This window comes from Heteronotia binoei, chromosome 1 (assembly GCF_032191835.1).
Source record: "Heteronotia binoei isolate CCM8104 ecotype False Entrance Well chromosome 1, APGP_CSIRO_Hbin_v1, whole genome shotgun sequence".
Lineage (NCBI taxonomy): Eukaryota > Metazoa > Chordata > Lepidosauria > Squamata > Gekkonidae > Heteronotia > Heteronotia binoei.
The window spans coordinates 9,284,271-9,310,472 of NC_083223.1; the positions used below are offsets into that span (position 1 = coordinate 9,284,271).

A 26,202-nucleotide genomic window follows, 5' to 3' on the forward strand; every position below is an offset into this window, starting at 1 on the left:
ATTCAGATACAGTGCGTTGGGGACAGCCACAAAATGGCTGCCGCAAGAAACGGAGCTAGCCACAAAATGGCTGCCTCAGCTCACCTTCAGTCACACACTGAAAATCCTTGCTGTTGCTAAAGCAACCTTTTCAAAAATCTTCACAGCCAGTTAAATCTCCATAGGCCCATCCCAGCCCTTAGTGGGCTATCAGGCCCTGCTCACTTTCTAAAAACAGTTGGAGGGCACTATGATACCCATGGGCACAGTGGGAACGCGTGCCCTACCTGTTCATTCAGGTTGTGTTCGGAAGCCCTGGTTTGGTAGCCCCCATCATTTGAGGCTTGCAGTGGCAACTTGAGAAAAGGGCCTTTTCAGTCATGGCACCCAGACTTTTGAACTCACTCCTCCAAGAGCTTTCTCTGTCTCCTTCTGTCAGTGTCTTCTGCCAGAGGGTACAGATTTCTTGTGAGGCAGACCGCTAATAACCGTTATTGACCCTCCCTTCCTGGTTCCTGTTTGTGTTTTTATTGAGTGATTTAAAAATGTTATTGTTTTTAGTTGTTTTTAATGTTTTTGGGTACGCAGCTTGGATGGAAAGGTTGACATTAAAAAATGTTTTAAATAAACAAACAGAAACATACCCCCCTCCCATTTGGGCAGAATTAAGAAACCTGGCAAAGCAAACTTTTATACTTGGTTTTGTGTGCGTGGGCTCTTTGAATTTAGCGTACCGTGCTCTGTTTTTCCTGGTCTTTCATGGAAATAACTTTTCTTTTTCAGCTGACGTCGGCCACACGTTAAGCTGAGCAGAGGGGCTGTGCAGATACAGAAAGGCGGAAGCGGAACACGGGCTTTGCAAAGTTGAAGTTTGTTTTTCCCATGGAGATGGAAACAGACATCTTTAAGCTGAATTTTAAAGGGAAGGGATGGTAGGAACTGGTTTTCGACCAGACAGCAAAGTGCTAAGAGTATGAAAGCAAAACGTTTTCACAGAACTGTCTCAGCACTGAATTAAAACTATATATTTTACGAGCATTTGTATGTTGCCAATGCTTGTTTCCCTGTGCAGTTGTGTTTCCTTTCGATGAGTGATTTATACTGCGCTATCCTTACCCTGGTGGAAATCTATTTCAAATAAAACTGGGTTTTAATCACCATGTTAGTCTTGTGCTATATAGGAGCAAGAAGTTGAAATGATATTGCAAAGAACCTTAAAAACCAACAAGGTTGAAGGATAAGCTTTTGAGAGTCAAAGTATGCATGGTTTTCCTACTTGTAGCTGACGCAGGTAAGCTTTGATGCTTGAAAGCTTATCCCTCGATAATCTTGTTGGTCTTTTAAGGTGCTCCTGAACCTAGATCAAACAGTGGAAAGAAATTATTTTCATAGTCTCAGCTCCTTGAAGCCAGGCCAACTATCCCTCAGTGTTACCTGAACAGCCTTTTGGATAAGCTTTGTGTGCCAAGTGTCATTAAGAAGATGACTGCAGATTTATACCCCGCCCTTCTCTTTGAATCAGAGAGGCTTACAATCTCCTATATCTTTTCCCTTCACAACAGACACCCTGTGAAGTGGGTGGGGCTGAGAGGGCTCTCACAGAAGTTGCCCCTTCAAGGACAGAGTCTCAGAGCGGCTTACAATCTCCTTTCCCTTCCTCCCCCACAACAGACACCCTGTGGGGCTGGAAAGGGCTCTCCCAGCAGCCGCCCTTTCAAGGACCTCTGCCAGAGCTATGGCTGACCCAAGGCCATTCCAGCAGGTGCAAGCGGAGGAGTGGGGAATCAAACCTGGTTCTTCCAGATAAGAGTCTGCACACTCAACCACTACACCAAACTTGCTCTCAAGCTGGGTTTAAGTTGCATATCTAATGAAGACAGCTGTGTTTCTCGAAAGCTTATGGTACGACAAAATTTGTTAGTCTTAAAGATACTACTGGACTCTTTACATTTTAACCCTATGAATGAATACAGTTTCCAGCTCCCAACAGCTGTTCTGGAAAATTCCAGAATGCTAAAGATTCTCTGAAACAAGCTCTGGATTTTTTGAGGAGAACATAAACACACAAAGCTGAATCAGACCAGTGGTCCATCAAGGTCAGTATTGTCTGCTCAGGCTGGCAGCCGCTTGGCTTGCCAGGATCTACAGCAGGGGTGTCCAACATATGGACCACGGGCCGGATCAGGCCCGCAGAGGGCTCTGATCAGGCCCTCCAGCAACTGGCTGTCTTCCACTTCATTTTCCCTTGCCTGCTTTTTTCGGTCACCATTTTGTGTTTCTCCCCAGACAGGCCAGAGTAGCGAAGCTGCCCTTCCCTCTCCCCCCTCCCTTTTCTCAAAGAAAGGAGGAGGGAGGAGCAGCCTCAGCCAATGAGGGAGCTTGGCTCTTTAGCTCTGCTGGGTGATTAAGTTTGCCAGGCTCAATTAATCACCCTGCAGAGCTACTGAGACAAGCCTCTCTTCCTTCTAATGAATGGCTGAGGCCTCCCTCCCCCTCCTCATGCCCCAGGGAAGGAAGGAAGGAAGGAGCCAGAGCTTCCTTCGCCAGTCCTCACCATCAGGAGAGCTACAAAGAGTGCTTTTAAGACTAGCAATGTTTTAGTGAAGGTATGAGCTTTTTGCCTTGTTATAGAGTTAATTTCGTTGGGCTTGTTATGGGTGTAACTGGGTTCCCCTCCTCTTTTTTCACTGTGTTCATGCCCTCCAGTCTTTTTCAATAGGAAAGCATGTGAACTATTCAGAAAACCATATCAAATTTAGGCTGTTCCACAACAGGTTTACCCAGCGAATTTTCCTTAATTTTTCTTTCACATTCTCCTTTGATTGGGGGTCTTGAATTTAGCCTTCCCAAATAGTAGGCTGACACTGACCACTGTACACAGCTGTCTCTCTGTTCTTGTATTAGTTTTTTTGGAGGGGAAGCTGTACTTTTTTTTTTTTTGTTGTAGTCATTTTTCTAGGGAAAATTATAGTTTTGTAGACAAGCACTTAGCCCTCAGTCTGTGCCATGGTGCCTTCACATTGACTAGTGCGTGAAGCAACTTCTGTGCAAAAACTCATAATTTTCCAGCTGCTTCATGTTCCTCTGGGTCTTAGGCTCAAAGCACTGACCATGAGATATCTGTAATGAATGTCACTGAATCAAAAGTATGTTTGCAACTTACGGATGTGCACACCTGAACAGCACATTCAAAACTGGTACAGCACAGACACCGTCTGCAGTTTTTTATGCAATAATTCATAGCAGGGTGACGTTTATCAGAGACTGTAAAACAAAATATTGCAAGCATGCTAATAGTTTAAGCATGTTTTATTTTAAGTTTTAAAAAAATCTTTGCATCTCTGTGCCCTTTATAAAGTTTATATGTCCGCTACCTGGCATTACATTTTACGACACACATGGCCCGGCCCGACAAGGTCTCATTTATGTCAAATCCGGCCCTCATAACAAATGAGTACGACATCCCTGTTCTACAGGATGAGGCATCCGCCCACGGCCTACTGTCTGGTCCTTTCAAACTGGAGATGCCGGGGATTGAACCTAGGAATTCCTGCATGCCAAGCAGAGGCTCTTCCACTAAGCCACGGCATCTACCCCTCGATCGACCGATACACCACTCCCTAAAAACGTGTCACGAATTGATCCACTAAGGACATGTCATTATGAAGTACACTTTATTGTGAAATTCTCAGGAGAGCAAATTCAAAGTTTCAATAATTTCCAATCTTCCGACAACAATATGAAGGCTTAAAGTACTCTTATTATTTCAGCGGTGGATGGAGTCCACCGGCGTCTGGTTCTCCACCGTCCGGGAGGCAGCTTCCGGTTTTAGTGATCTGCTCGCACACTTGCCTTCCAGCATACCCCAAGGGGTGGGATCTTGCAGTCACATCCGGCTGCTTCTTTGTACGGAAAAATAGCCGTAGCGGCAATTTCGAACGAATCTTTCGCAAAGGAGATCGGCTAGTCGCTGATCGAGTTGGTGATGAGAAATCCAGATGTCAGGCACTAATGGATTTAGTCTCTCTGTACAAAAAAATCCTACGGCTCAGACTCAATGTTTCGTATCGAAGAAGCTCCTCTCCGTATGTGAGACGACAGCCTTCCGATCCCTTAAACTTCTTACGGGCTCCCAACACTCCCAGCTTCCTTGCGCCTTTGTGCTATCACCGAGCCAACCAATAAATTGCACTAAGTTTTATTAAAGTCAACAGAGTTTTGATTGTGAGAGAATGAAAGTAACATTATATAGAAAAAAAGACAACAACAGCGCCAGAATTAACATCACCTTGTTAGTTTTGAAGTCATTCAGTATATTAAAAGGCGAAAATATCGTTTTTCGTCTTCTACGACAGAGCAAAAAAAAAAAAGAGAGACACTTTATTTCTAAATGGAATCATTTAGAAAACGATCCAGACACTTAAGAAGGGGAGTATGGGTGGGCAGAGTATGGTACACTTAGTGATTATGATCCTATAATAAACAATGTTACACTAAATTCTTCATTCCGAGTGTAGCGTAGATGTCAGAAACGTCATGACAACTTAAGCCGTACTTGCTAGGGAGTCGCTGAGCTCGGAGCATCTGGTCTAAGGAAGCTTCTAAATGCCTCTGATGTACAGTAACAGGTAGACAGACTCGGAGGCAGAACACCGGCCTTTTCCCCCTTAGCGGTAAGAATTAAGACAATACTTATCACCATACAGTATGATATTACTTTCCAATAAGTACAATATTTATTGAACGTTTCTCCGGTTCGTTACAGGTTGTGCGACAATTTACAATGTTCGGCAGCCACAAATTATGTGTAGAGTATGACGGAAGAGTCAATGGCAGGGATCCGGCAGCCGCTTGAGGATAAGCTGACAGTGCGGGGGCAATTCCCTCCCTTCAATTTTCCTTCGGACGGCAGCCAGATCAGAAATGCTCATCCAACTCCCCCCGGATTTCAAAAGGGGTCAGCCAAGAGGCATAGTGGGAGGGGAGAGAGGGGGGCTCATGGGTGGATAAACTTTCCTGCCTCCCCACTAAGTGCCCGGAACTAAATTGGTGTGGATCCCAGTCACTGGCTGTTTTTTTCCCATTTACAGCTCTACACAAAGGAACTAGCAAATCCGATCTTACACAGAATGTCTTTAAGGAACTTTTATGCGTGGGAAAAGTGATGGACGACAGTTGTGCTGTTGGGGTGGGGATACAAAAAGGGGCTCAACTTCATCTTCAGAAGACTAAACCTGGCATCTAAACATGCCGATATAATCAGAACAAAAAATATATATATATTCCAAGTTTAGCCAACCACAGAAACAGTCTGGTACTAAGGAAAAATAAAGCAACAAGGAGTACACACCTTTTTTTTTTTTATAAACCGGCACGCACACGGGCGGGGGGAGAGGTTTAACACGTTTCTGAAAATGAAGTTACCTTTTATCGATTTTGGGGGGGGGGGGAATAAAAAAAAGTCAGTATTGACCATTTACAATCTCTGACCTTTGTGGAGACGATAAAGAATCTGTTTGTAGTGCAGCTACATACAGTACAATTCAGGCTTTGCTTTTGTTTTTAATTTTCAGTTGGGTTCGGATTCATTGTTGAGAGACAAAAAAAAAGGGGGGGGGGAGAGGCGAGTTTTAGCAGCAACCTCCGCTGGTCTGCTTGACTGGAGTGCTCTGGATTTTAACCGACTTTTCGGCACCGCCGGCGGTCGCTCCAGGGCCCATCCGCTTTTTGATCTCAGCAGCCATGGTCATGAAAGACTGTTCTACGTTTGTGGCGTTCTTTGCGCTGGTTTCCAAAAAGGGAATCCCAAGGGAATCTGCAAACTCCTGCAGGGGGAAAAGAACACGATATGCGATTTGTCAGGCTGTCCAAAGTTTTGGGTGAGAATCAAAGTGCTCCGTCTACAGCCGGTGTACGTTGGCCGCGTTATGTGCCAGAAAAAAGCGATAGCAAAGGCGGGAAGAATACTGAAAAAGGACCAGTGCGACATTCTTCCTTATGGAATGAATGGAATGTTTTTGGACGACGTGTTACCTAACGCTATTGATCTTTTTCAGAAAACAGTTCCTGCTTGGATATTTGGATGGGAGAACACAAAGGTCGCTCTGCAGAGGCAGGCAATGGCAACACATATCTGAATGTCTCTTACCTTGGAAACCCTACAGGGTCACCGTGCGTCAGCTGTGGCTTGACTGCATTTAGATTATTCCCCTAACCTAGATGGCCCCGGCTAGCCTCATCTCTTCAGATCCCAGGAACCAGGAAGGGTTGGCCCTGGTTAGCACTCGGATGGAAGACCACCAAAGGGTTGCTATGCAGAGAAAGGCAGTGGCAAACCCCCTCTGCCCTCCCACCTGAAATGGGGCCTAGTCTAGCCTGATCTCGCCAGATCTCAGGAACTAAGCAGGGTTGGCCCTGGTGAGCACTTGGATGGGAGACTGCCAAAGGGTTGCTATGCAGAGGCAGATAGTAACAAACCACCTCTGTCCCCAACTCCAAAATGGGATCCAGTCTAGCCTGATCTCGCCAGATCTCAGGAACTAAGCAGAGTTGGCCCTGGTGAGCACTTGGATGGGAGACCATCAAAGGGTTGCTATGCAGAGGAAGGCAGTGGCAAACCCCCTCTGCCCACCCCCCAGAAATGGGGTCCAGTCTAGCCTGATCTCTGCAGATCTCAGAAACTAAGCAGAGTTGGCCCTGGTGAACACTTGGATGGGAGACCACCAAAGGGTTGCTTGTGCAGAGGAAGGCAGTGGCAAACCTCTTTTCCCGCCCCCCCCCCTGAAATGGGGTCCAGTCTAGCCTGATCTCGCCATATCTCAGGAATTAAGCAGAGTTGGCCCTGGTGAGCACTTGGATTGGAGACCGCCAAAGGGTTGTTATGCAGAGGCAAGCAGTGGCAAACACCCTCTTCCCCCTTCCCCCCGAAATGGGGTCCAGTCTAGCCTGATCTCGCCAGATCTCAGGAATTAAGCAGAATTGGCCCTGGTGAGCACTTGGATTGGAGACCGCCAAAGGGTTGTTATGCAGAGGCAAGCAGTGGCAAACACCCTCTTCCCCCCGAAATGGGGTCCAGTCTAGCCTGATCTCGCCAGATCTCAGGAATTAAGCAGAGTTGGCCCTGGTGAGCACTTGGATTGGAGACCGCCAAAGGGTTGTTATGCAGAGGCAAGCAGTGGCAAACACCCTCTTCCCCCCTCCCCCCGAAATGGGGTCCAGTCTAGTCTGATCTCGCCAGATCTCAGGAACTAAGCAGAGCTGGCCCTGGTGAGCACCCGGATGGGAGACCGCCAAAGGGTTGTTATGCAGAGGCAGGCAGTGGCAACCCCTCTCTGCCCCCCTGTGAAATGGGGTCCAGGCTAGCCCAATCTCCTCAGATCTCAGGAACTAAGCGGGGTTGACCTTGATTAGCACTTGGGATGGGGAGACCATCCAAAAACCGCTATACAGAGGCAGGCAGTAGCAAACCGCCCCGGAACATCTCTTGCCTTGAAAACTCTATGGGAGTGTCACACACGGGATGCAGCTTAACAAAAATGCTGGAACGAAACCTTTTCAGAGATGGGTTCATTATATCCAGCGATATGGTATTACGATCACTATCATCATTATATGGCATTGTGCGCAGTATAGCCAAGAGATCCTAAAGACTGGCAGGACAGATTTGATTTAAATCATTAGTCTGCAAGACCGCGATTCTTGCAGGCCTTAGTATTTGCAAGCCAGATGAAAGTTTCGTTTTAATATAATCACTTTTCAGGTTAGTTTTAGCTATACAGATAATTATGAAGCTACTGCAAGGTGAACTGTCTCCAGTTTAATAGGTTAAATTCATATTTGGACAACTTTTCTACTGTACTTTTATTGGAAGGATAAAAGTTAATAACAAATTTAAACTTTTATTTAACTAAAATGATAACATTGCATATAGTATATGTATTCTTGTATTTGCTTATGCTTCCGTGACAATACACCCATAAAGATCTCAAGATTTCTGGAGTATTCTGCTCAAAAATTTTCGCTTTCATTTGCACTTCTTGCCCCTCCCCCCCATCACACTTAGCTCTTAACATCTCCTCCTTATTCAGACCCGTTCGGCCCAGACAATCTTATATTCATTGAACTTCTTCAAACATAGCACTTAAGAGATAAGGTATTGATTCCGTGTGCATAGATTTCCAGGGGACCAATAGGATTAAGGTTTCTTAACTCCGTATGTTTATTTTATAACCTTTTTTGCTGTGAAGAAGAGACATGCTATCTCTTGCAGTCACGAATTCACAGTTTTGTGAACTGCAAAACCAAGCATCTGCGATAATATTTTCAACGTAGAAAAACTGCCCAAAGCAATCTTACAGAAACCTCCGGGAAAGCATGGTAGTGTGAATGGATTAATGGAATTCGTTTACCGAAAAATTTCAACCTTGCATGAATATGCAGCCGCACGATACATAAACTAAAAAACTAATCCTTATTTCATGATGAATAACCTTTGGACTATAATGCATCTTAAAATGGTCCAAAGGTTATTTGTCTTGAGTAGGTTTTTCCTCAAAAACAATTTTTGTTTTTAAAAATCCAATTTAAATCCTAAAAAATTTACATGCTTAAATTTAAATACTTTAAAATTTAATTCTTTAAAAATACTTTAATTTTTTTTAAAAATAATTCAAATGATTCAAATACTTTAAAAAATGCGTTTTTGTTTTTTTTAAAAAATTGATTGTTATCCAACCTGTTGTGTGACAGCCAGACGCTCCAGCTCTTTTAACATTATGCACCCCTAGGCTAGACTTGTCTGTATTCCTAAAGTTTTGTTCCAATGAATACTGTACATGTGTCAGTTTTCCCTCAAATTTTCCTATCTTGGGCGGGGGGGGGGGGGAAGCTTTGTTCTCCTCCACCCCCACCCTGCTTCAGTTTTTTAGGGAAAGCCTAGAATTCCAGCCAAAGTATGACCAGCTAAAAAAACCACGCTATCCTTTTTACCAGTTCCATTTCTGCGCTCCATGGTCCACACTTGGGCCTCTACTGCAAAAGCCCCCGGAATCTGATCCCCTCTCCCCCGGAACCCCTGACTTACCTTCGCCGTTGTGTAGTCTACTACTTTCTTTGTGGTCAGATCACACTTGTTCCCTACCAATAGCTTGTTCACATTTTCGCTGGCATAGCGGTCTATTTCTTGCAGCCACTGTTTCACGTTGTTGAAAGATTCCTGGGAAGGGGAGGGGCAGAAAAGAGAAAGGGTCAAAGCGGGCCCTCGGCGAATCCCGGAGGACCGTTCAAATATGGAGATAGCTGTCAGCGATCTTGAAGGATTATCCGCACCAGGATACATCCGCACAAGAGGAGGAGGAAGAGGACGAGGAAGAAGAGCGGTTGCGCCTCAGAAGATTCCGGATCTAACCCTGGTCCTGTTTTCTTTGGAGCCGAAGCCGGCCACTCCCCACCGCCCCACTTCTCGGTCCAGCATGACACACCGTGCTCTTTGGTTCCCACAGCTGTAGCCAAAGTAAAGCTCCAATCCCCAAGGCTTGAAGCGCAACAACTGTGGATCCCCGGGCCGAGGGAGGTTAGATAGAAAACCATCAGGGAAAGAGCCTTCTCAGTCGCTGCCTCCTATTGGTGGAACCAACCGCCGGAGGAAGAGCCTTGCGGGACCTCGCCCTGTTCCGCAAGACAACATTATTTCGGCTCGCCTTTAATGCAACTGCCGATATAGTAGCATAAAAGGATTCCGAAGAGCACTGAGAAGAGCCCCGTGGCGCAGAGCGGTAAAGCTGCAGAACTGCAGTCGGAGCCCTCTGCTCATGACCTGAGTTTGATCCCGGCGGAAGCTGGGTTCAGGTAGCCGGCTCGAGGTTGACTCAGCCTTCCATCCTTCCGAGGTCGGTCAAAGGAGTCCCCAGCTTGCTGGGGGGGAAAGTGTAAACGACTGGGGAAGGCAATGGCAAACCACCCCGTAAAAAGTCTGCCGTGAAAACGTTGTGAAAGCAACGTCACCCCAGAGTCGGAAACGACCGGTGCTTGCACAGGGGACCTTTCCTTTCCTTAGAAATAAAAACATAGGGGATAGCCTGCTATCCTACATGTGGGGGAAGGGGATTCAAAATGATAAGACTGGGCAGCATGTAATCCAGTTGACTGGGGACAACGAAGCAAGCCAGTCCTCACCCGAAAAAAATATGGTGAAATACATTAGAAGTCCCTAAAGAAGAAGAGGAAGAGGAGGAGACTGGATTTATACACCTTGGTATAAAAGAGCCCCGTGGCGTAGAGTGGTAAAGCTGCAGAACTGCAGTCGGAACCCTCATGACCTGGTTCGATCCCAGTGGAAGCTGGGTTCAGGTAGTCGGCTCCAGGTTGACTCAGCCTTCCATCCCTCAGGGATCGGTAAAATGAGTCCCCAGGACTGGGGAAGGCAATGGCAAACCACCCCATAAAAAGTCTGCCGTGAAAATGTTGCGAAAGCAGCGTCACCCCAGAGTTGGAAACGACTGGTGCTTGCACAGGGACTACCTTTACCTTTTACCCAAGAGCCCCGTGGCGCAGAGTGGTAAAGCAGCAGTACTGCAGTCCTAACGCTCTGCTCGCGACCTGAGTTCGATTCCAGTGGAAGCTGCGTTCAGGTAGTCGGCCCAAGGTTGACTCAGCCTCCCATCCCTCAGCTTGCTGGGGGGGAAAGTGTAGATGACTGGGGAAGGCAATGGCAAACTACCCCATAAAAAGTCTGCCGTAGAAACGTTGTGAAAGCAGCGTCACCCCAGAGTGGGAAACGACTGGCGCTTGCACAGGGGACTACCTTTACCTTTTACCCAAGAGCCCCATGGCGCAGAGTGTTAAAGCTGCAATACTGCAGTCCTAAGCTCTGTTCATGACCTGAGTTCGATCCCAGCGGAAGCTGGGTTCAGGTAGCCGGCTCAAGGTTGGCTCACTATTCCATTCTTCTGAGGTCGGTAAAATGAGAACCCAGCTTGCTGGGGGGGGGGAAGTGTAGATGACTGGGGAAGGCAATGGCAAACCACCCCGTAAAAAGTCTGCCGTGGAAACGTCGTGAAAGCAGCGTCTTCCCAGAGTGGGAAACGACTGGTGCTTGCACAGGGGACTGCCTTTTTAAGAGCCCTGAATACCACCGGAAACGAAATGACATTAGCACCAACGCTGTTTTAATCACCTGCACTGTTGGTCTGATGAACTGCTAAATGTTTAACTGACTGAATTGGATCGTTACTGGGATTTATTTCACTGTTCTGAGCTGCCCTGGGCCTGCTTCAGCGGGGAGACGCACGGGTGCTTACCTGATCCGTAACGTCGTACACCACTATAATGCCATGGGCTCCTCTGTAGTAACTAGAAGTGATTGTTCGAAATCTTTCTTGCCCCGCCGTGTCCCACTACGAAGAGAAGAGGGGGGGGGGGAAGAGTTCAGAGATGGCATTTGGCCCAGCGGGCGGTCCCATTTCGTCCTGACGGTTCAGAGAAGGTTCCAAAGAAAATCCTTACGACGGGGCCAAATTATTCAAATGACCTTGAATGAAACTATGTGAATGAAGAAAAAACAAAAACAAAAACAAAGAAAAAGAGTTCTGCTATCGGTGGGGGAAAAGCACGAAAGAGGATCCACGCTCTACTGATGAACATATGAAGCTGCCTTCTACTGAAACAGACCCTCGGCTCATCAAATCAGTATTGTCTACTCAGACTGGCAGCGGCTCTCCAGCTGAGGTTTTTCACACCTATTTGCCTGGACCCTTTTTTGGAGACGCCAGGGATTGAACCTGGGACCTTCTGCTTACCAAGCAGATGCTCCACCACTGAGCCACCATCCCTCCACAAACATATTAACATATGAAGCTGCCTTCTACTGAATCAGACCCTAGGTCCATCAAAGTCAGTATTGTCTACTCAGACTGGCAGCGGCTCTCCAGCTGAGGTTTATCACACCTATTTGCCTGGACCCTTTTTTGGAGACGCCAGGGATTGAACCTGGGACCTTCTGCTTCCCAAGCAGATGCTCTACCACTGAGCCACCATCTAGTGTCCAGACCAGGTGTCCAGACCCCAAATATATTAACATATGAAGCTGCCTTCTACTGAATCAGACCATCGGTCCATCAAAGTCAGTGTTGTCTTCTCAGACTGGCAGCGGCTCTCCAGGGTCTCAAGCTGAGGTTTTTCACACCTATTTGCCTGTGCCCTTTTTAGTTGGAGATGCCGGGGATTGAACCTGGGACCTTCTCTCCGTCCCTCCCCTTGGACTCTCTGGCAAAGCCAGTCCAGGCTCTGTGCCCCTATCGGACCCTTTAGGTCAGGGGTGTTGAACATGCAGTTTGGGGGCCGAACCAGGCCCCCGGAGGGCTCCTATCAGGTCCCCGAGCAACTGGCTGTCGTCTGCTCCCTCTCTCTTGCTTCCTTCTGCAGCACAGCTTGCTTTGCGAGGCTTGCTCAATCGCACAGGAGCTACAGAGCAAAACCTCTATTTTCTCCACTGGCTGAGGCTCCTCCCTTGGGGAGGAAGGTGGGGGGGAGGAAGAGCTTGCTTTGCCAGGCTCTCTCAATCACACAGCAGAGCTACAGAGTCGAAGCTCTCTTCCTTCTATTGACTGAAGCTCCTCCCCTCCCCAGTCCCTGGGGAAGGAACGAAAGAGCCAGAGCTTCCTTTGCCCAGTTCCCTGGATCCCATGGGAGAAATACAAAGAAAGAATCTTTAAGACCAATGAGTTTTAAGTTTTTAAAAATATATATATATCTGTGTTTGTCTGTGTTCTTTATAAAGCTTATATCTCTGCTACCTAATCGTAAAACAGGCACACAACTGGCTTGGCCCAACATGGCCCAGCCCAACAAAGTCTCATTTATGTCAGATCCGGCCCTCATAACGAATGGGTTTGACACCCCTGCTTCAGGTGTCCTCGTGACATTAGCAGTGAAGCCCCGTGGCACAGAGCGGTGAAGCTGCAGTACCGCAGTTGGAGCCCTCTGCTCATGACCTGAGTTCGATCCCAGAGGAAGCTGGGTTCAGGTAGCCGGCTCCAGGTGGACTCAGCCTTTCATCCTTCCGAGGTCAGTAAAAGGAGGCCCCAGCTTGCTGCGGGGAAAGTGTAGGAGACAGGGGAAGACAATGGCAAACCACCCCGTAAAAAAAGTCTGCCGTGAAAACGTTGCGATGCGACATCACCCGAGTCGGAAACGACTGGTGCTTGCACAGGGGACTGCCTTTACCTTTTTAAAACATCAGCACTTAAAACATTAGCCTTAAAGGTGCTTTCGTATCTCTCTCATGGGATCCAGGGAACTGAGCAAAGGAAGCTCTGGCTCTTTCCTTCCTTCCCCAGGGGACCAGGAGGGGGAGGAGCCTCAGCCAATAGAAGGAAGAGAGGCTTGGCTCAGTAGCTCTGCTGTCCAATTGAGAGAGCCTGGCAAAGCCAAGCCATCACTTCCCCCTTTCTCCCCAACGGAGGAGCCTCAGCCAATGGAAAAAAAGAGAGGTTTTTCCTCTGTAGCTCCTGCGCAACTGAGCAAGCCTGGCAAAGCAAGCTGTGATGCAGAAGGAAGCGAGAGAGAAGGAGAAGGAAGCAGACGACAAACAGTTGCTCAGGGGGCCTGATTTGGCCCCCAAGGCAGCATGTCTGATACCCCTGCCCTAAAGGAAGGCCTTGCGTTTTGAAGAACATCGGCCCTTTGGCCCCTCCTTTTGCCAGCTAAGAAATCTAAGCAGCAGCACCACAAGGCAGAACGTGGAACTGTCAGGCAGGAAGGCAGGAATCGGCCTGTGGGCTGCGGATTTGCCATTAATGCCCTGGACTTCAACTGGCGCCCACGTTTTTAAGTTCAATGGTTCAGACCACTCATTACGTTTGAAGGAACACACACACCTGGCCAAAGTCCCACAGTTTTCCAGTACCTTCCCAAGACCCGCAGCTTCTGGAAACTGTCCTGTTCTTGCAACTCGACGGCTTATAAAATATACTTCTTGGCAGCCAGTGCCTCAGAGCTGTTATCCAGACTCCAAAAGTCTGTCTGCCGCTTCTGACTGGCACTGCATTTCCGAACACTTTTGCTATATTGTATTAAGAAACTGAGCCCTGCTGGGATTCCAAAATCCATCTCTGGACTCTGCCAGAAGCTTCACTCGCCTGTGCTGACGATTGCATTAAGAACATAAGAGAAGCCATGTTGGATCAGACCAATGGCCCATCCAGTCCAACACTCTGTGTCACATAAGAACATAAGAGAAGCCATGTTGGATCAGGCCAATGGCCCATCCAGTCCAACACTCTGTGTCACATAAGAACATCAGAGAAGCCATGTTGGATCAGGCCAATGGCCCATCCAGTCCAACACTCTGTGTCACATAAGAACATAAGAGAAGCCATGTTGGATCAGGCCAATGGCCCATTCAGTCCAACACTCTCTGTCACATAAGAACATAAGAGAAGCCATGTTGGATCAGGCCAATGGCCCATCCAGTCCAACACTCTGTGTCACGTAAGAACATAAGAGAAGCCATGTTGGATCAGGCCAATGGCCCATCCAGTCCAACACTCTTGTGTCACATAAGAACATAAGAGAAGCCATGTTGGATCAAGCCAGTGGCCCATCCAGTCCAACACTCTATGTCACATAAGAACTTAAGAGAAGCCATGTTGGATCAGGCCAACGGCTCATCCAGTCCAACACTCTGTATCACACAGTGGCCAATTATATACACACACATATACATACACACTGTGGTTAATAGCCACTGATGGACCTCTGCTCCATATTTTTATCTAACCCCCTCTTGAAGCTGGCTATGCTTGTAGCCGCCACCTCCTCCTGTGGCAGTGAATTCCACATGTTAATCACCCTTTGGGTGAAGAAGTACCTCCTTTTATCTGCTCTAACCCGACTGCTCAGCAATTTCATCGAATGCCCACAAGTTCTTGTATTGTGAGAAAGGGAGAAAAGTACTTCTTTCTCTACCTTATCCCATGCATTAACCTCGGTTTCAAAAAATCCCAGTCGCTTCGTCAGCCCAGCAATCCAAACCCGGCAACGAGGGCACTTAAAAGATACATGCCGGCGGACGCAAAACGGAAGTGTTTCACCCAACTAGCCAAAGGACGGCTCGGGCATTCATAAGGGGGAAGATGTTTGTACAGCAGACAACGGAGTGATGCTCTGTGAATTGTGCCCCCTCTCTGTCTGCTGCGTAAATGTGACGCAACCAGCAACCGATGAGACAAGTGCCGGCGACAGATCCAGCACGGTCGTCTTTATTTGACCATGCGCCTGGGGGGGGGGGGGGGATATAAATCTAATAAATAAAGTAAATAAATGCGCCTGAAGGGCCGACCCTACCGGACATACTGCAGTTCTGAGGCCAGAAGATGTTTTCTGCTGACAGACCCCTGTAATAGGAACTCCTTTGCATATTAGGCCACACCCTCCTGATGTAGCCAGTCCTCTTGGAGCTTAGAGGGCTCTTTGTACAGGGCCTACTGGAAGCTCCAGGAGGATGGGCTACATCAAGGTGTGTGGCCTAATATGCAAAGGAGCTCCTGCTAGAAAAAGAGCCCTGCTTAGAACACAATTTCGCATCCGACTGAAAGGAACCTGCTTTCCTCGGAAGGGCCCAACCAGCGCTTGCTGTGGGCTTCTCCACAAAGTTCCCCTTCTTTTATTTGACTCCCTCAAGAGCTGCTTGGCTCCAGACAAAAGCATATGATGATGAAGATATTGGATTTATATCCCGCCCTCCACTCCGGAGAGTCTCAGAGCGGCTCACAATCTCCTTTACCTTCCTCCCCCACAACAGACACCCTGTGAGGTGGGTGGGGCTGAGAGAGCTCTCCCAGCAGCTGCCCTTTCAAGAACAGAATCTCAGAACGGCTCACAATCTCCTTTACCTTCCTCCCCCACAACAGACACCCTGTGAGGTGGGTGGGGCTGGAGAGGGCTCTCACAGCAGCTGCCCTTTCAAGGACAGAGTCTCAGAACGGCTCACAATCTCCTTTACCTTCCTCCCCCACAACAGACACCCTGTGAGGTGGGTGGGGCTGGAGAGGGCTCTCCCAGCAGCTGCCCTTTCAAGGACAGAGTCTCAGAACGGCTCACAATCTCCTTTACCTTCCTCCCCCACAACAGACACCCTGTGAGGTGAGTGGGGCTGGAGAGGGCTCTCCCAGCAGCTGCCCTTTCAAGGACAGAGTCTCAGAACGGCTCACAATCTCCTTTCCCTTCCTCCCCCACAACAGACACCCTGTGAGGTAGATGAAGATATTGGATTTATATCCCGCCCTCCACTCCGAAGAGTCTCAGAGCAGCTCACAATCTCCTTTACCTTCCTCCCCCACAACAGACACCCTGTGAGGTGGGTGGGGCTGAGAGAGCTCTCCCAGCAGCTGCCCTTTCAAGAACAGAGTCTCAGAGCAGCTCACAATCTCCTTTACCTTCCTCCCCCACAACAGACACCCTGTGAGGTGGGTGGGGCTGAGAGAGCTCTCCCAGCAGCTGCCCTTTCAAGAACAGAGTCTCAGAACGGCTCACAATCTCCTTTACCTTCCTCCCCCACAACAGACACCCTGTGAGGTGGGTGGGGCTGAGAGAGCTCTCCCAGCAGCTGCCCTTTCAAGGACAGAGTCTCAGAACGGCTCACAATCTCCTTTACCTTCCTCCCCCACAACAGACACCCTGTGAGGTGGGTGGGGCTGGAGAGGGCTCTCCCAGCAGCTGCCCTTTCAAGGACAGAGTCTCAGAACGGCTCACAATCTCCTTTCCCTTCCTCCCCCACAACAGACACCCTGTGAGGTGGGTGGGGCTGGAGAGGGCTCTCCCAGCAGCTGCCCTTTCAAGGACAACCTCTGCCAGAGCTATGGCTGACCCAAGGCCATGCTAACAGGTGCAAGTGGAGGAGTGGAGAATCAAACCCGGTTCTCCCGGATAAGAGTCCGCGCACTTAACCACCACACCAAACTGGCTTGCTCGCTGTGCGGCCTGGCGCAATTACCGGCGTGTGATTCAGCTTCCGGAGAGCGTTAGCCCAGTTAGATACAACACTCAATGGAATTAATTTTGAGCCAAGGATTTAAAAAACTCTTTGCCTTTCAGTAAACCCAGAAAGCGTCAATGAGACCCTTGCCGTAATACATTCACGGCCACCATTCCCGGCAGCCGGTCAGCCAGGCGGACGTTCGCGGAAGTGGAAACACCTAGGAATTAACAGGTTTGTCGGGCCATATTTGTCCAAGGTTTGCATTAGACGTAAGCGAGATACGATGAGAAAGACGAGCGTACTTACTATCTGCAGCTTGATTGTTTTCCCATCTAACTCTATAGTTCTGATTTTGAAGTCCACGCCAATCGTGCTGATGTAGCTTTCTGTGTAGGTGTCGTCCTGGGGAAGAGAGAAGAACGTCACCGTCGGAGGGGTGCCAACCAATGTTCCGTCTACGCTGCAGTGTCTTGCGAGCAAAAATCCTACTTTGTGAGCTACAGCGATGAAAGCGGGGAGCTCCTGCATAAATGATTGTGGTCTGGGGCCGTTTCTCCTGAGCTAAGCCAAAAAGGTGTGAGCTGGAGGCTAAAAATCTGTGAGCTAGCTCACGCAAACTCAGCTTAGAGGGAACACTGGTGCCAACAGCACATGCATCTGAGCAAGAAACACAACGGCGACCGGGGCTTGCGGTCCTCCTTTTAATAGAAAAGGCACATCAAGAACTCATTTGCATATTAGGCCACACCCCATTGACAGCACCATTGTTTCACACAGGCCTTTTTTTTGTAGAAAAAGCCCAGCAGGAACTCCTTTGCATATTAGGTCACACTCCCTGACATCACCATTGTTTCACACAGGGCTTTTTGGGGTAGAAAAAACCCAGCAGGAGCTCATCTGCATATTAGGCCACACCCCTGACAGCACCATTGTTTCGCACAGGGCTTTTTTTTGTAGAAAAAGCCCAGCAGGAGCTCATCTGCATATTAGGCCACACCCCTTGACAGCACCATTGTTTCACACAGGCCTTTTCTTTTGTAGAAAAAGCCCAGCTGGAGCTCATCTGCATATTAGGCCACACCCCTTGACAGCACCATTGTTTCACACAGGCCTTTTTTTTGTAGAAAAAGCCCAGCTGGAGCTCATCTGCATATTAGGTCACACCCCTTGACAGCACCATTGTTTCACACAGGGCTTTTTTGGGTAGAAAAAACCCAGCAGGAGCTCATCTGCATATTAGGCCACACCCCTGACAGCACCATTGTTTCACACAGGGCTTTTTTTTTTTTGCAGAAAAAAACAAGTAGGAACTCGTCTGCAAATCAGACCACACCCCTTGACACCCCCATTGATGCCAAGCCAGCCGGAACTGTACTCCCACTCATCAGTGACTGCTGTCTGGGGCAGTGATGCTCTGTGTTCTTGGTGCTTGGGGAGCCACTCCCTCGAAGCTGCGGAGTCTTGTGAGCAAAAATTCCACTTTGTGAGCGACTGGCTTTCAGCTGCAAGGTGCTGCATAAATTTGGCTGCTCTGGGGCCATTTCCCCTCAGCGAAGACCAAAATACGTGAGCCCCGGAGGCTAAAAAACTGAAGCAGCTCACACTCACTCAGTCTAGACTAGGGTGGCCAAACTTGCTTAACAGAAGAGCCACAGAGAATAAACATCAGATGTCTGAGAGCTGCAAGACAGGAGCGGCAGTTGTTTGAGAGCCGCAAGGAAGGAAGGAGGGAAGGAAGGAAGGCAGCAGGGAGGAAGGAAAGCAGCAGGGAGGGAGGAAGGAAAGAGGGAGGGAGGAAAGAGGGAGGAAGGAAGGCAGCAGGGAGGGAGGAAGGAAAGAGGGAGGGAGGAAAGAGGGAGGAAGGAAGGCAGCAGGGAGGGAGGAAGGAAAGAGGGAGGGAGGAAAGAGGGAGGAAGGAAGGCAGCAGGGAGGGAGGGAGGAAGGAAAGAGGGAGGGAGGAAAGAGGGAGGAAGGAAGGCAGCAGGGAGGGAGAAAGGAAAGAGGGAGGGAGGAAGGCAGCAGGGAGGGAGGAAGGAAAGAGGGAGGGAGGAAAGAGGGAGGAAGGAAGGCAGCAGGGAGGGAGGAAGGAAAGAGGGAGGGAGGAAAGAGGGAGGGAGGAAGGCAGCAGGGAGGGAGGAAGGAAAGAGGGAGGGAGGAAAGAGGGAGGAAGGAAGGCAGCAGGGAGGGAGGAAGGAAAGAGGGAGGGAGGAAGGCAGCAGGGAGGGAGGAAGGAAAGAGGGAGGGAGGAAAGAGGGAGGAAGGAAGGCAGCAGGGAGGGAGGAAGGAAAGAGGGAGGGAGGAAAGAGGGAGGAAGGAAGGCAGCAGGGAGGGAGGAAGGAAAGAGGGAGGGAGGAAAGAGGGAGGGAGGAAGGCAGCAGGGAGGGAGGGAGGGAGGAAGGAAAGAGGGAGGGAGGAAAGAGGGAGGAAGGAAGGCAGCAGGGAGGGAGGAAGGAAAGAGGGAGGGAGGAAAGAGGGAGGAAGGAAGGCAGCAGGGAGGGAGGAAGGAAAGAGGGAGGGAGGAAAGAGGGAGGAAGGAAGGCAGCAGGGAGGGAGGAAGGAAAGAGGGAGGGAGGAAATTGGGAGGAAGGAAGGCAGCAGGGAGGGAGGAAGGAAAGAGGGAGGGAGGAAAGAGGGAGGAAGGAAGGCAGCAGGGAGGGAGGGAGGAAGGAAAGAGGGAGGAAGGAAGGAAGGCAGTAGGCAGGGAGGAAGGAAAGAGGGAGGAAGGAAGGCAGCAGGGAGGGAGGGAGGAAGGAAGGCAGCAGGGAGGGAGGAAGGAAAGAGGCAGGCAGGAAGGAAGGCAGCAGGGAGGAAAGAAAGAGGGAGGGAGGGAGGGAAGGAAGACGACGACATTGGATTTATATTCTGCCCTCCACTCAATAGTCTCAGAGCGGCTCACAATCTCCTTCACCCACAACAGACACCCTGTGAGGTGGGTGGGACTGAGAGGGCTCTCACAGCAGCTGCCCTCTCAAGGACAACCTCTGCCACAGCTATGGCTGACCCAAGGCCATTCCAGCAGGCGCAAGTGGAGGAGTGGGGAATCCAACCCGGTTCTCCCAGATAAGAGTCCGCGCACGTAACCACTACACCAAACTGGGTGTAGGGAGGGAGGGAAGGAGGAAGAAGGGAGGGAAGGAAGGAAGCAGGGAGGGAGGAAAACAGATGGGAGAGGGAGAGAAGACGTAGAAAGAAAGCAACTTTAAATGCATTCTCCAGGCCACTGGAGAGCTTCGAGAGCCACACTAGATGAGTGAAAGAGCCACATGTGACTCCCAAGCCGCCGTTTGGCCACCCCTGGCTTAGAGCGAACACTGGTCCCCAAGTTATGTGGGAGTGCTGGATTTAGCATTGGGTGCCGGCACCGAGGTAGAACATGCTGAAATGCACATGAACCCGCCGCACCGGGGATCCCCAGCACTGGGCCTGCGTTGCCACAGGGCCCACTAAATGCTTTAAGAAAGAGGGCGGGGCCAGGTGGTGCTTTTGCTCAGCAGGGCTTCTGACTGGCTGCGCAGATTTAAAAGCATCCCGCTAAACAGATCTTCTGCCAGAAAAATTGAGGAGATACTAGGGAGAGTTAACACATAACCTCAACCCCCTGAACATTCGCAGTTATCCCGCCCCTTCTTGAAGCCATCTCGTAGCTCTCCCCTTCTCCCTGGGTCAGAATTCCAAAGGCGTCCACGGACTCAAGAAGGTTAGGAACCCCCTGAGCAACACACATGTAAATATGCGATCCCACGGCTATTTTATGACAGGGCGAACCATTGTAGAAAAAGCCCAGCGCCACTCTCAACCTAAAGTTTCTAACACACACACACAATTTAGAAAAAGAACACTGCAGGCTAGGGAGGTCTGCTTTTCTGAAGCAAAGACAGAACTGGAGAGAATAAAAAACACACAAAACTACCAACCAGATATACGCGCTGAATGTTGATGCGCCTGTGCTAAGCGAGGGTGGTCTTTAGTGACGCAAAGAATGAAGGCTTACACACAGCGGTGTTAAAACCGCTATATACAATTTATTTACGCCTCCTCTCTCCAATCCGACAGAATGCTCCGCTGCACCTCCACCGTGCATATCCCACACACAGTAAAGTGTCTTTGTCCATTTAGACACAAGGTCCACCCAGGTAACCAATCAGCTTGCTGCTGAGCCATGCTGACATTGCCCAGGCTGATGCAATCTGGCAACCAGCCACCTTCTGTCACTTAGATGATCTTACCTGGCAGGTCTGTTACTTTCACTTTCCCAGCATGTGCATAGAAACGGCTCGGCTTGGAATATACTGACACCCCTCCTCAGTTTATAAGCACATAGCTGCAACGTATCTTAATATTACATATTACACAGGTTCTCTAGTAACATTGATACATAGGGGGCTTTCGGCTTGTGCTGGATTTGGATGATTGCATGGCAAAAGGTACCCAAACCCTGCGTCTTTGCAAAACCAAATCCATCTTTTCATCTACTGGACGTCCTCTGAAACCTTCTCCCAGCACTTTACTAGCCGTGGGCTTCAGTTGGGTCGAGGGTCTGAGTCACAACCTTACGCGGCATCGATGACTTGAAGCCGTGCTATGCGGGGTTAAGTAGTGGAAGTCGTACCAACTGCTGAACTGTGGCCTCTGGCTGTACTGTTGTTGGCGTTATGGTCTTCTGTTTTAATCTGTATGTATTATGTTTATGAGAGAGCCCCGTGGCGCAGAGTGGTAAAGCTGCAGTATTGCAGTCCTAAGCTCTGCTCATGACCTGAGTTTGAAGAAGAAGATAGAAGATATTGGATTTATATCCCGCCCTCCCCTCCAAAGAGTCTCAGAGCGGCTCACAATCTCCTTTACCTTCCTCCCCCACAACAGACACCCTGCGAGGTGGGTGGGGCTGGAGAGGGCTCTCACAGCAGCTGCCCTTTCAAGGACAACCTCTGCCAGAGCTATGGTTGACCCAAGGCCATTCCAGCAGGTGCAAGCGGAGGAGTGGGGAATCAAACCCGGTTCTTCCAGATAAGAGTCCGCACACCTAACCACTACACCAAACTGGCTCTCCTGGCGGAAGCTGGTTCAGGTGGCCGGAAGCTGGTGGAAGCTGGTTCAGGTGGCCGGCTCCAGGTTGACTCAGCCTTCCATCCTTCTGAGGTCGGTAAGATGAGTCCCCAGCTTGCTGGGGAGAAAGTGGAGATGACCGGGGAAGGCCGTGGCAAACCACCCCGTCAAAAGTCTGCCGTGAAAACGTCGTGAAAGCAGCGTCACCCCAGAGTTGGAAACGACTGGTGCTTCCACAGGGGGACTGCCTTTACCTTTATTAGGTTTCTGAGATTTTAAATTTGTTAATTTGGTATATTTTATTTATTGTTACTGTAATGTTTTGATGTCGCCAGCCGCCGTGAGCCCACTTTGCGGGATAGGGCAGGGTATAAATCGCAAAAAAAAAAAAAAAAAATCTTTAAAATTAAAATTAAAAAATTAATGGAACAGAACTTTGGTTTGGCCTGCCGGAGGAATCTGGGCCATTCCCTGTCCTTATATTCATGGGAAGAGTCTTAGCACAGACAAAAGCAGAACTCTTTCTTGAGTCTTATTGTTTGCATATACCAACCCATCCTATGGCAAACTATATGGATGTCATAAACTGTTGAGAAACCATGCCCTCTGTTTAAACTAACAAGGCCAGAATGTTACCTAGATTTATGGCACCCCTACGACAGCAATCTGCTTTTTACCGCCCTCCGATCCAGTGTTTTTTCAACAAACACAGATCCCTATTTGTGATGTTTTTCATCTGCTAAAAACATTCCCAGGATTCCACACTGCCCTCTTATATTAAGAATCGCTGCTTCCATTCCCACTTGTCTGATGAAGTTTGCTTAAGAGCATACGGAAGCTGACGTTCTGAATAAAACTTAGCTGGTCTTAAAGGTGCCCTTGTCTACTGCTTTCTTCCGTTGCTTCAGACCAACACGGCAGCCGTCTGGGATCTTTCTTGAGAGCGTTAAGGATAAACTGCCTTTGGTTCCAAAAAGTCAGCAGGCAAAAAACCAAACCAAACCCCAAACCAAGCAGAGAGAACGCGGGGGGGGGGGGGGGTCAGTCTTTAAGAAGGTTAATCGTTAACATGCAAGACGACTTACTGCAAACCTAAGGAGGAGGCAAGACTTTCCGACGCCGGAGTCTCCGATCAGAAGCAACTTGAATAAATAGTCACTGCGGAAAGAAAGAAAGAAACAAACAGAATTAAAAGCCGGCTGCTGTTCGAGGGGCTGGACAACTCAAGCAGTCCCAGGGGGCAAAACGGACGTTAGCTGGAGTTAAGTGGGGGCGGCACTGTGACATCACCAAACAACCTCACAAAGGAGAGCAAGGAACTGGGGTCGCCGCGGTGACCCATGACATCCTGGCTAGCCTGCAGCCATGGTCTGGACCAGGGTTCCCTTTAAGCGGAGTCAATGAGAGCTAGCCTCACGGATTTTTAGCCTCTGGCTCACACATTTTTGTCTTATCTTAGGAAAAATGGCTCCAGAGCACATTAATTCATGCAGTAAATTGAGAGCCAGTTTGGTGTCGTGGTGAAGTGTACAGACTCTTATCTGGGAGAACCAGGTTTGATTCCCCACTCCTCCGCTTGCAGCTGCTGGAATGGCCTTGGGTCAGCCATAGCTCTCTTATCTGGGAGAACTGGGTTTGATTCCCCACTCCTCCACTTGCACCTGCTGGAATGGCCTTGGGTCAGCCATAGCTCTCTTATCTGGGAGAACCGGGTTTGATTCCCCACTCCTCCGCTTGCACCTGCTGGAATGGCCTTGGGTCAGCCATAGCTCTCTTATCTGGGAGAACCGGGTTTGATTCCCCACTCCTCCGCTTGCAGCTGCTGGAATGGCCTTGGGTCAGCCATAGCTCTCTTATCTGGGAGAACTGGGTTTGATTCCCCACTCCTCCACTTGCACCTGCTGGAATGGCCTTGGGTCAGCCATAGCTCTCTTATCTGGGAGAACCGGGTTTGATTCCCCACTCCTCCGCTTGCACCTGCTGGAATGGCCTTGGGTCAGCCATAGCTCTCTTATCTGGGAGAACCGGGTTTGATTCCCCACTCCTCCACTTACAGCTGCTGGAATGGCCTTGGGTCAGCCATAGCTCTCTTATATGGGAGAACCGGGTTTGATTCCCCACTCCTCCGCTTGCACCTTCTGGAATGGCCTTGGGTCAGCCATAGCTCTCTTATCTGGGAGAACCGGGTTTGATTCCCCACTCCTGCAATAGCAACTGCTGGAATGGCCTTGGGTCAGCCAGAGCTCTCTTATCTGGGAGAACCGGGTTTGATTCCCCACTCCTCCACTTGCACCTGCTGGAATGGCCTTGGGTCAGCCAGACCTGTCTTATCTGGGAGAACCGGGTTTGATTCCCCACTCCTCCACTTGCAGCTTCTGGAATGGCCTTGGGTCAGCCATAGCTCTCTTATCTGGGAGAACCGGGTTTGATTCCCCACTCCTGCAATAGCAGCTGCTGGAATGGCCTTGGGTCAGCCATCGCTCTCGTAGGAGTTGTCCTTGAAAGGGCAGCTGCTGTGAGAGCCCTCTCAGCCCCACCCACCTCACAGGGTGTCTGTTGTGGGGGAGAAGGACTCTGCAGCTTCAAGGGAACATTGGTCCGGACTCCATCCCGTTCAGAGAGGAGGGCGCTGTGGCCCGATGGAAGCTGGCACCTAACCGTGTGGGGCCGAGGAGTCACAGTTTGGACTCAGCTCACCCCCTTGGGAGAAAACATGGTTCACCTAAGAATGGGGACCATGGAAGTGACTATAACTGTAAGTACGTTCAGGTCGCAGCTACGTTACACATTTAAACCTCTGATTTCCCTGGTCTTTTGGGAACCACCATTTTATGAGGGTATGAAATGCCCTTTCATCGACTCAGGGTACCTAAAACTGGGAGCCATGATATTTAAGCGAGGTGCAGTGTAGTGGTAAAGACGGATGGACTCTAATCTGGAGAACTGGGTTCGATTCTGTGCTCCTCCACATGCGCCAGTCAGGTGACCTTGGGTTACTCACAGCTCTCAAGAGCTCTCTCAGCACCCCCCCCCATAAGTCTAACTCGCCACCTAGTGGTGAATAACACAAAAAGAGTTAGAACTTAAAGGCACCCGACAATTTTCAGTTCTCCTGGCTATACCGCACACCATGCCAAACCATAATTAATTAAGCAAGAATGAAACAAGCATAAATCTGTAGCGTCAGCTTCAAGATTTTTCATTTCTTGCCACAAGATGACTTAGGTACCTATTTATGACAAGGTAGCAGAGGTATAAACTTTATAAAGGACACAGAAAAACACAAAAGCTTTAAAAAAAAACAAAAACCAAAACTTCCTTAAGACATTAGCACTCAGTCTTAAAGCTTCTTCCTTTGTATCCCCCCATGGGATTCAGGGAACTGGGCAAAGGAAGCTCTGGCTCTTTCCTTCCTTCCCCAGGGGGCCAGGAAGGGGAGGAGCCTCAGCCAATGGAGAAAACAGAGGTTTTGCTCTGTAGCTCTGCTGTGCGATTGAGCAAACCTGGCAAAGCAAGCTGTGATGCAGAAGGAAGCAAGAGAGAGAGAGAGAAGGAAGCAAGAGAGAGGAAGAAGGAAGCCGTTGCTCAAGGGCCTGATAGGAATAATAATAATAATAATAATGATCATACTTTTTATTTATATCCCGCCCTCCCCATCAGAGCAGGTTCAGGGCGGCTCACAACATTTTAGTTCAATACAATACGATACAATACAATACAATCGCTTAAGTCAATAAATACTACATTATAAAACCATCATTTAAATCATTCCAATTAAAATTAACAGTTATGGTGCTAAATTACAGGGTTTTAATAAACTGATTCGGCCCCCGGGTCGCACGTTTGGCACCCCTGATCTATACCTTGTGGTTAGCAGCCTCTGATGGACCTCTCCTCCATATGTTTCTCCAATCCCCTCTCGAAGCTGGCTATCCTGTGGCAGTGAGTTCCACATCCAGATTAAATATTCCGTCAACAGGGTGCAACTTTCCTGCCTCCCCCTCCCGCTGCAAGCCCGTTAATCTCTGCAAACTGCAGCCCCTAGGGGAGGGGAGGGCTTCCCCTGAGGAGGGGTCACGAGACGTTCTGGAGTGGGAAGGGGGGGATTGCCGGAAGCCGTCCACTTAGGATCCAGCCAATGCTGTTATTGACAGAGACACTCTCTACAGAACCGCCCACTTATTCAGCGTAGGCGAGTTTCAGTT

General features: G+C 49.2%; 2 protein-coding genes across 2 annotated transcripts in view; one reads left to right on the forward strand and one right to left on the reverse strand.

Annotated features, from left to right (window-relative positions):
• CEP68 (centrosomal protein 68) overlaps positions 1-1,011 on the forward strand; it is a 33,927-nt gene extending 32,916 nt beyond the window's left edge. The window contains 1 exon segment of the mRNA XM_060257472.1: positions 763-1,011. Within this exon segment, the coding sequence (XP_060113455.1) occupies positions 763-783 (21 nt within the window). The 3' untranslated portion in view covers positions 784-1,011.
• Positions 1,012-3,636: 2,625 nt separating this feature from the next.
• RAB1A (RAB1A, member RAS oncogene family) overlaps positions 3,637-26,202 on the reverse strand; it is a 37,692-nt gene continuing 15,126 nt past the window's right edge. Inside the window, exons 2-6 of the mRNA XM_060230767.1 lie at positions 23,083-23,155; positions 17,261-17,356; positions 11,277-11,372; positions 9,062-9,193; positions 3,637-5,804 (exon numbers count right to left, since the gene is read on the reverse strand). Of these exons, the coding sequence (XP_060086750.1) occupies positions 5,610-5,804; positions 9,062-9,193; positions 11,277-11,372; positions 17,261-17,356; positions 23,083-23,155 (592 nt within the window). The 3' untranslated portion in view covers positions 3,637-5,609. The remainder of the gene's footprint in view (positions 5,805-9,061; positions 9,194-11,276; positions 11,373-17,260; positions 17,357-23,082; positions 23,156-26,202) is intronic.